This window comes from Danio rerio, chromosome 15 (genome assembly GCF_049306965.1).
Source record: "Danio rerio strain Tuebingen ecotype United States chromosome 15, GRCz12tu, whole genome shotgun sequence".
In the NCBI taxonomy this organism is placed as follows: domain Eukaryota; kingdom Metazoa; phylum Chordata; class Actinopteri; order Cypriniformes; family Danionidae; genus Danio; species Danio rerio.
In genome coordinates this window covers 19,471,182-19,481,889 of record NC_133190.1, presented here as the reverse complement: position 1 = coordinate 19,481,889, position 10,708 = coordinate 19,471,182, and the positions used below count along the sequence as shown (strand labels likewise).

The 10,708-nt window shown below is 37.3% G+C and overlaps 1 protein-coding gene across 10 annotated transcripts in view; it reads right to left on the bottom strand.

Moving 5' to 3' along the window:
* Nucleotides 1-653: 653 nt before the first annotated feature.
* The window catches only part of plin2 (perilipin 2), a 40,330-nt gene continuing 30,275 nt past the window's right edge, over nt 654-10,708 (bottom strand). For 5 of the 10 annotated variants that reach the window (XM_073923346.1, XM_068213611.1, XM_073923347.1 and 2 more), the window contains 4 exons: nt 10,020-10,305; nt 7,059-7,243; nt 6,844-6,972; nt 654-2,511 (listed from right to left, as the gene is read on the bottom strand). In XM_073923346.1, the coding sequence (XP_073779447.1) occupies nt 2,134-2,511; nt 6,844-6,972; nt 7,059-7,243; nt 10,020-10,305 (978 nt within the window). In that variant the 3' untranslated portion in view covers nt 654-2,133. 10 annotated transcript variants of the gene reach the window in all.

Below are 10,708 nucleotides of genomic sequence, written 5' to 3'. Positions count from 1 at the left end.
GAGGAAGTGTTGTTTTGAACAGAAAGTGTTTATTTGCGAGATAACGCAAAACATCTTTGCGAGATAACACAAAACATCTTTGCGAGGGAACGCAAAACAACTTTGCGAGAGAACGCAAAAACTTAGAAATATATATTTTCCTCCCACCCATTTTTTTCTTTCACCCATTTTTTTTTTCATTCAGCCAATTTTTTTCTCCACCACTACCAGATTATCAGAACCAAGGACACCAATCAGACATGAAAAGGACATACTGCTATCAAGGTGAAAACATTCATTCATTCATTTTCTTTTCGGCTTAGTCCCTTTATTAATTAGGGATCACCAGAGTGGAATGAACCGCCAAATTTTCCAGCATATATATTTTTTTGTCAGATGCCCATCCAGCTGCAACTCATCACTGGGAAACACCCATACACTCTCATTTACACACTAAGGCCAGTTTAGTTTATTCAATTCACCTATCGTGCATGTCTTTAAACTGTGGGGGAAACCAGAGCACCTGTAGGAAATAGGAACATGGGGAGAACATGCAAACTCCACACAAGAATGCCAACTGACCCAGCTGGGACATGACTTTGCTGTGAGAAGACAGCGCTAACCATTGAGCCACCGTGTGGCCCCATGAAAGCAACACACACAACAAAAATAAATAATGTAATAATATTATTTTATTAGAAATGTACAAAACCAATATAAAGACAGCATATTGAATATAGTGTGCACAAGCTATTACGTACATCCAAAAGCGTCAGGCATATCCAAATGTTGCAGCAAAGAACATGATTCTTGCCACAGAAAATATCAATGTTTTCAATGTAAAGAATATTTTTACTGACAGGAATGTGTGATTGTAAAAAGAAAGGAATGATTAAAGGCACAGGTCACCAAAACATCTTAAGTTACTCTCCATTTTTCTATTCAACACAAAAAAAGATATTTTGAATAATGCTGGAAACAGGTGACCATTGACTTCCATAGTACACTCACTGTCATAAATGCTGCGTTCCACACAATCGATTTTGTGTTAGGGCAACATGAAAGTGTTAGCTTATTAGTTTTTACAATTTTACGTGGAGGAAACATAAAAAGTTAAGTTGCCCTCCTAAAACTCAAGAATTGCATTTTCTTTCAGCTCATTTTAAATAAGTAGCATGGACAACCAGCTAAAGTCCCTTTTTTGCCGCTGCAAAATAGGTTGTTTTAAATTGAGTTGAATAAAATGAACTTTTCAACACTGTAAACAATGAAATAAGTGAGTAAACCTGTTGATTTAAAAATAATTAGTTGACATTACTTTAAAAACGTTGACTTAAAATGTTTAAGTAAATGAACTATGTGCGTAATTAAAAAAATTAAGTTAGTTGAACTTATCAATTATAAGTCGAAACTGGTTTACTCACTTTTTAAGTGAAGTCAACTTGTCGCTTTTAAAGCAATGGGTTTACTCACTTTTCTAAGTAAAGTAAATAATCCTTTTTTTACAGTGTCGTCATTTCAACTTACATCAGTCAGACTGACTAAAAATATTAAGTTAAGCTTTGCATGACTTAAAAAATGAGTTGAAACCTGATTCACTTATTCATTCATTTTCCTTCGGCTTAGTCCCTTTATTCATAAGAGGTCACCACAGAGGAACGAACCGCTAACTATTACAGCATATGTTTTGCGCAGCGAATACCTTTCCAGCTGCAACCCATCACTGAGAAACACCCATACACTCTCACATTTACTCATACACTACGACTAATTTAGCTTATTCAATTCACCATAAGCACATGTCTTTGAACTGTGGGGTGAAACCAGAACACCTGGAGGAAACCCATGCCAACATGGGGAGAATATGCAAACCCCACACAGAAATGCCAACTGACCCAGCCTGGACTCAAATCAGTGACCTTCTTGCTGTAAGGCGACAGTGCTAACCACTGAGCCACTGTGTCACAACTTGATTAACGTATTAAGATAAGTTAAAGGAACATAGAAACATTTGCTGTCATGACTTTGTGTGTAGGGAAACAAAATGGAGGTCAATGTCTACCGGTTTACAACATTATTAAAATAACGTCTTTTGTGTTCAGAAAACAAATCAGGTGACTCAATAATGACAGGATTTTAATATTCGATTAAGCTTCATTCAGTGACTTGAAGGGTCCTCTGTTTGCTACATTTGGCCTCGTTTTCAACGGCGCGCTCCACACGTGGGTAAAACGGTCCGACCAGCCAGTTGAGAGGAGTGTTGTTGAGCAGGTAGTCCATCACGTTGTCCATGGACTCTGTGATTCTGCTGAGCTGTGAGCGGCTGGAGGACAGGACGGTGCTGGACAGATCCCCCAGCACGGCCGCTTTACTGAAGCTGCTGTAGATCTCCAATGCGGAGCGGCTGACGGAGCCCACCTGGAGCTGGACGTGCTGAGGGAGACCCCTGAGACTGGACACCAGCACCACACATGTGCTCTGAAGCTGCTGGCTGAGGCTGTGGGCGATGGTCAGTGTGCGCGACTCAATTTGCTGAGAGGAAAAAACGAAGAAACATATTTGACTGATTCATTCGAGTGATAGATTCACTACTGTAGAAATTATTAAGGGGATAGATTATGCAAAAAATTATATTTAGGATCTGGGTCGAACCAGCCTCTCCCTCTGTCATGTTCACCAGTGATCCAGCCTGTGCAGATCGTTGGTAAACACACAGTTCGCTACAAATCTACCAGCAAAAGAACTACAAGATCCAGTCACGCACCACTTGCACACCTGGCCTAGGTCCTGTCTGATTGCAAACACTCACAGCTGAAGCTGCTCATGAATTGATTACATGTCCTATAAGGAGAGCCCTCACACACACATCTGGGCTGGGTCTTGTTATACTGAAGTGTAAACATTATGACGGGTTTTCCTTGCCTTGTCTTGCTGTGTTTTTGACCCTCGCCTTGTTTGTTCATTTACGTTGCTTGCTGCTTGCCTGTACTGACCATCTGCCTGTTATTATGACTCTGGATTTCCTGTGTACATCTGTTTGCCCCTGTGTTGACCATTGCTTGCGTGACCATCCTGCTAATAAACCCTGTGTTTGGATCTGAACTCCGTTGTCTGTACCCCGCTTCACATTACACGCTGGTAAACAAGGCTTTTAGCTGGTTATGTGGAAATTCAAAACTGACCCAAAACAAACCATTAGGTCGGCAATGAAAATTCGCTTGAGTGCTTCGACTGGCATTCTAAGAGCCGTGGAAGTTTTAAAATAAGAAACAATTTAAAAAAATTATAAAATATCTTTAATCACTGACTTTTAAGTAGTTTTAAACATTTGTGAGTTTTCTTTTTTGATTGATTGACTCATTTTCTTTTTAACTTAGTCCCTTTATTAATCAGGGGTCACCACAGCGGAATGAACCATCAACCGATCTGGTATATGTTTTACATAGCGGATGCCCTTACAGCTGCAACCCATCACTGGGAAACATCCTTATTTGGTTAAACAAAAAATATGTATATTATGAAAAAAGGTAAAAATGTGAAGACATCGACTTCAATGGTAAGAAAAACAAATACTATAGAAGTCATTGGTTACAGGTTTTCAGCATTTTTCAAAATATCTTCTTTTCTGTTCGACAAAAGATGAAACAAGTAAAAGTTGAGAAATTGATGACCGATATTTCCTTTTTGAGTGACCTACCCCTTTCAAATTAAAGATGGGTGTACACTATTGTACAGAACAGTCACAAACATATTTTTATTTGACAGCAGCTCATCAAAATTAAGACGGATTCTAAAATGAGGGAAAGTAACTGTAAAATAAATAGATTTTATTTGACAATAGTGTATATTACGAGTTACTTTACATTTTATTTACGTTTTAAATTATTTATAGTAATAATAATAAGACCAAAATCAGTATAATCTTTTGTAATATTTAATGTGTCAACAACAGTGTGAATTTGCGCATTATATTACCTTTATTACATATAATATTTATAAATATTATGATTATAGTAAATCTTTTCTAAAATTTTAATCCCAAAAATGGATATTGTGATTTAAAATGTCTTTGGAGTAACAATTGTTTTTAATTCCAAAACAGTTTACTTTTTTTTTTTTTTCAAACTCTACATTTTTTTTTTCAAATCTCTCAAACTACGTTCTTCTATTTTTGATATTATTATTATGCTTAAAACTCATTATTATAACCAGAAAGCTACACCTATTAACTGAAATCATGTTACAAAATCAGTTTTAAAAAATTATTTAAAGAGCCCATATTATGGGTTTTTGAAAATTCCCCTCCATGTAGTGTGTAACACAGCTCTAAGTGTAGTGAAGTATTCAGCTAAGGCTTAAATCTGTAAGAATACAGTGTTTAAAACGGTTGATTCATCTATAAAAGAGTCGACTCATAGTGCTTCAAACGAGTCGCCTTGATACCGACTCATTAGGTGTTTTGCCATGACGTACGAACGAAACCAAGTTTTTCACGTGCACGCGCAAACCCGGGAGATTTCAAACCTGAGGCCCCGCCCTCTGACGCAGAAACCCAGACACACACACACACACACCCACAAACACATACACACAAACATGCCGGTCGATTGAAGTCACACTGCAGATGGATATTATATCGAGTCTCTACCCAAAGATGAAACATCAGCATTATAACCAAGCAGTTGGAAACTTCTGGAAGCTACATGCTACAAAGAATACTTCATCTGAGTTTGTTAAAGGAAGGATCAGTAAAGAGTAACTGATTGACGTCAGGATGGGTTTCTTCCTACCTTTCTCAAGTGTAAGTACGTGCGGTTAAAGTTGTTGCCTCGTTGACTCTAGCTTGCAAATGTATTTAGTTGTGATTTGTTACTTGTAACCGCGTGTACTGTATCAGGTTAACTGGATATATTCTCTCATCGCGTGCAAAGTCACGTTAAAAACGCGACGCGTGCTGCTTTGTTGACGGAGCTCCGTGGTAGAGTTCTGCATTCCCGCGGCTGTCCCCGCGCCAGATTTCTGCGGCGCGGGAATAAATTTCCGAATAAATCGCGGGAGCGGTCGGTAACAGGTTTAATTTGGGACGGGAGCGGGCTGTCTAGCAATATCACGGATATTGCTATGCGAATGAGAAAGAGAGAGTCTGCTTGTGTGTGTGTGTTAGTGCGCACGCGCGCGTATGAGAGAGAGAGCGAGAGCGAGCTTTTTGTGTTTTTATACAGACATCTTGGCTGTCTGGACTGTATAGCTGGGTGACTTTTGGTTGTGTTCTCCTCCGCTCTAGCGGGATCGGGCGCGGCGGGCAGAAAACGGAGCGGGTTCTCAGGCTAAAACCTGGCGGGTGTGGGCGGAAGCGGGAGCGTTGTCGTCCGGAGGTGTGTGTGTGTTTTTGTGTGTGTGTGGCAGCTAAAATCCACGCCTACACTATGGAGCGTGTATGAACTGTGATTACTTTTTAAATTGCTGATTAGCTATCGGCCATTTCATTCTCTGACTGAAGGCAGTCGACCAATCGCGACAGACTGTCATCGGTCCAATCAGCGCAGATTAGCTCCGCGCTAAGGAGGGGTTTGGGAACAAATGAATCACTGGACGATTCATACAGGAGTCGCTGGGATAATTAGGTAAAAATAAATGCAGATTATAAGACCATGAAAGTGTTTTTTGACCTTGCATGCATATTAGACTGTTGTTGGAGACCCTTACAACCAAGATATGACCCTATTTCATGTATAATATGGGCTCTTTAATGTACCCTATGGGACATTCTACCAGAAACAAACATTATCTGTCCTCGAAATAAAAGTATAAATACAGTGAATAAAAAGTATTTCGTGCTAGAAAATGTCTAAAATGGACTGAAGGTTAATTTCTGTGAGCTGATTTGTAAAGGAATATGTCATTTATCTGATTCTCAGATTTTTTTTTATTTTTATAAAAACACTTAACAAATGTACAAACTCTGTTCTTATCCTCAGTCCAATTAAACCCACATCTTTAATAGTTTTGTTATGCTAAAAACTGTTATTTAAAGAAAAAAATACATCAGAAATAGCAAGTTTAAGTAGTTATCATTTACATCAATTGATTAAAAAAATTTAATTATAAATAAATTCTACAAATGAAAGACTATTTTACAACTGTCTCTATGTGTTTGGTCACTCCTGTCACATTTGCATTAAATTCAACATAAAAAGCATGCAATAAACCTTTAAGGCTATATGACAGTAGAAGCTGACAGTGATCAAGGATGCGTTCTATCTTTAAATTGTATGATTTTATGCTTGTTTTTGTATGATTTTTTTCAGAGGACAAGCTTAAATTAGGCCCTGTCACATTTTCTATTAGGGAAAATTTACTTTTCTGGTAGAATCTCCCATATAACAGTGGTTCTCAACCATGTTTCTGAAGGACCACCTGCTCTACACATTTACCGTCTCTTCTTAAACAAACACACCAGAATCAGATCATCAGCTCATAAGCAGAGACTGAAAGAGCTGTAATGGCTGTGACAGACAAATGAGACATTCAAAACATGAAACATGGTGGTCCTCCAGGAACGTGGTCGAGAAACACTTCCCTATATTTTATTTCTTTGCTTTTTTCTCATTAAATTAGTTTTATTTCTATTAAAATTAAAACGCAGGAAACCAATAATGTAATTACTTTAAGTTTTAATTATTAATCTTTTTTTTTCGCTTTAGAATTTCATCAGCAGTTTTAATATATTTCTGTCACAATAATGTATACCAAGTTAAAGCCTTCTCTGTGTACATTAAAAGACAAAAATGTCTCAAGTGAAAAGCAATAAATCATCATCAATTTGCTGAATATATTGCTAAAAAGTATTAATATCTCTGATACCTCAGCTTCACTGTCTGTTTCGCTCTCTGTTTCTTGGCTTTGAGAAACGCTCTTCCAGCCCATTAGTGAACCCAGTTTCTCCTGCAGCTTCTGGTTAGACCCATCAATATTCTTCCTGGTAAATTCGATCTAAAAACAAAAGCAATAAAATGACTTGCTAGAAATTTGATTACATTACTGTATACCTCTGTGAGTTCATCTAAAGATCAACCTACTATATCCATTGTGTGGTTAAGCTGTGAAATGGACTCCTGTCCGCGCTGCACGGCATGACGAACTTTCTCCACGGCTCTCTGATAAGTCCTGTCTCTGACTTTAATGGACAGAGAGCCCAGTCGGACATAATAATTGGCCAAATCGCTGTCATTTTCCAATCCTTCAGTATTCCTCTCTTCACCTTCTGAGAGAGAAACGGGACAAAGGAACATTTGTTGAGATTGGTTAGATCTCCATTTGCGAGATTAGTGAGGCTCAGGAAATGAGAGTAATTTCAGATTTCTGGTCAACAATCTCTTTGAGACGTGAACAAGTCGGATGTTCTGCACATAAATGGGATTAATTTTCTTTTTCCAGGGACATGAAGTAATTCCCAGCACTATTTGACACACATAACAGAGCATATAGTATGGATGCTCTTGTTAATTAGTTAGAAAGCCATGTCTCCTGAGAAGCATATCACAAGACTATCACAAGACACGAACCTGAAATGTACATATGCAGTTCATGGAGTGCAAGAGGTATTTATGGATGATTTATTATTATTTTTTAATTGTGTTGAAATTTAGTCAATCTTTAAAAAAAATTGAAACAAATTTCCATATACTGAAAGTCATTCATCAAGATATATTTTTCAAAACATAGAAACATGTCATTGTGTTGGCAGAGATGTAGCTTTTGGGGGGGGGGGGGGGGTCAGCTATTTATTTATATTCCTTCAGATAAGTCCCTTTATTCATCAGGGGTCACCACAGCGGAATGAACCGCCAACTTATCCAGCATGTGTTTTACGCAGCGGATGCCCTTTCAGCTGCAACCCATCACTGGGAACTCACACACTCATTCGCACACATACATACACTACGGGCAATTTAGCCAACCCAATTCACCTGTACCACATGTCTTTGGACTATGGGGGAAACCGGAGCACACGGAGGAAACCCACGCGAACGCAGGCAGAAATTCTTATTACATGTTTTATCCCTTTGTCATATGTAACTGTTTTTGTATGTGTGTGATGATGTGTTTTTTTATTTTAGGTTGCCTTTTAAAATCTGGCAGGGGGCAACAGATGAAAATTAGCCCTTGTGGTTGACTCTGGCTTATTTACAGTTTTACTGTTTATTAATGAGCATTGTCCCTGTTAAATTCAATAAAAAAATAAAAAATAAAAAAAAAAACATGCAAACTCAACAATTGCAATAATTGTGTAATGATTTTAAGCTTTAATAATTCAGAATTTGTAATAAATAATAATTAGTACTTTAGTAATATTTATTTAAAAAAAATTATTTTCAAAATTTTAACTTACTGTACAATTGTAATATATAAAATAAACAAATGAGGCTATTTAAACTTACAGTAGTGCATTCTAAATGAATAATTCACCCAAAAATGACGATTCATTCATAATAAAAAGGGTTTCTTTGTTGTTTTGAACACAAAAGACGATATTTTGAAAAAATCTGAAACCTTTTACTATTGACTTCAATAGTAGGAAAAACAATGGCTACAGGTTTCCAACATTCTTCAAAATTACTACTTTTGTGTTCAACCAATTCAAAAAGATTTGCAACAAGTAAAAGCTGAGTAAATGATGATAGAATTGTCCTTTTTAGGTGAACTATCCATTTAAACTGCCTTTTTATGCAGTATTTAAGGTTTCAAAATTAGTTTTGAAGGTCTCATGTGATTACATCCATCTGAGGTCAAGATTTTACATGCAACTTATTTAACAAAACATAACTGTGTGCTCCTACTCCATTCACTTAGTAGTGACCAGTGCATAGCACAAACCGCGTGGGCGCACCCGCAAGAGGAGGGGAAGGAAATTTGTATCAAAATCCGACTCCCTGGACAAATCTGACTCCCCTTCGCATGCATCACTCAGCGCCTCCAGTTAAACTCACTGCGGTTTATTGTGACATTTTTATTGAGAATTTTTTTCTGAAATTGACAGCAAGAATGATCATAGAAATATTGTTTAATTGACAAGCAGCACCAATGTTCAAAAGAATTTAAAACGCCAAATAAGACAAATTTATACCCCATTTCGAAAGTTAAACATACTCTAATAGGTAGTGTAATCTACACAACATTAAATGCAGTGTGTGGGCAAGAGGGGGCTGTGTTTTGACGTGATCCAGTTATGTTGTAGTTCTGTGACTGCTGGTTTTAACTGCAAGTTGGTTAAAAGTTATAACAATTAAAGTAACTAAGTTAAATAAAATTAAATAAAATATTTTCCCAGAGATAGGTTGCGGCTGGAAAGGCATCCACTTTGTAAAAAACGTGCAGGATAAGTTGGTGGTTCATTTCGCTGTGGCAACCCTGGATTAATAAAGGGATTAAGCCGCAAAGAAAATGAATAAATGAATGAGTAAATAAAATATTAATCTAATATTTTGGGTGGTTTTTTTTTTGCGTTTGGGTGGGTTTTGAACAGCTTTTGGGCTGAAAAAAGTCAGCTATATCTGACAACACTGCTGCTTTCTAACAACCTGCTTTGCTTTGCTTTGATTTGATTTGTTCAGGTTTCCCAGCCTGCTCTGACTTTTCTACTGCTTACAGCATGTCAGAAAGAAAACGCCAACACTCAAAAAATGATGTTTGCTATTTGTTAAAAACTACTTATTTAAAATGAGCTCAAACACTACAACTTTTAGGTTTAATCCACTTAAATTTGTAAAAACTAATAAATTAATTCCTTCATGTTGTCCCACCACAAATCAGTTGTGTGGAACCAAGCATTTTTTGCAGTGTATTTACTTTAAACACATAAACTTAAACAGTAAACAGCAAATTAAGCCAAAAACTAAACTAAACAATAAACCAAAGTCTTCTAGGTTTCGGCTACAGTGTTTGTGAGTCAAAGTATAAAGTTTTTGCATTGAAAGCAGCCACACATCAGATAGAACACAGTAAACTGATATGAAACTAATAGTAAATGAGGTGCTCACCTTTTTCCTCCTCATTTTCAGGCAAGTAGTGCTCCAGCAGCGTCTCAGATGTGCTCAGTGCATTGTCCACTCTGCTGGACACCAGTTTGAGCATCCTGCTGTCCATCACTGTCTGGACTCCACCGCTGACCACAGTCTTGGTCTTCTCCACGCTGCCCTGCACTGCCCCGCGTGTTCGGTCCATCACATCATTTAGGGTGAAGGAGACAGAATCCTTGGCACCGCTCACAGTCCCGCTGACAGCCTCCTTGGCTCCTGTCACTGCATCTTTAGCATTGGCCATAATCTGAAAGAGAAGAACAAACATAAGACTCTTAACAGAACTAGATTCTCCTGAAGAAATCATTATAAATGGCTACTTTATCTATAGAAGCTGTATTTTTATATACACACAGTTCAAGTCAGAATTATTAGCCCCCCTATTCATTTTGTTTTCTTTTTTAAATATTTCCAAAATTATGCTTAACAGAGCAGGGAAAGTTTCACAGTATGTCTGATAATATGTATTATTAGTCTTTTTAGTCTTATTTGTTTTATTTTAGCTAGAATAAAAGCACTTTTTAATTTTGTAAAACCCATTTTAAGGTTAAAATTTTTAGCCTCTTTCAGTTTTTTTTTCTGATAGTCTACAGAACAAACCATCATTACACAATAACTTGCCTAATTACTCTAACCTGCCTAGTTATCCT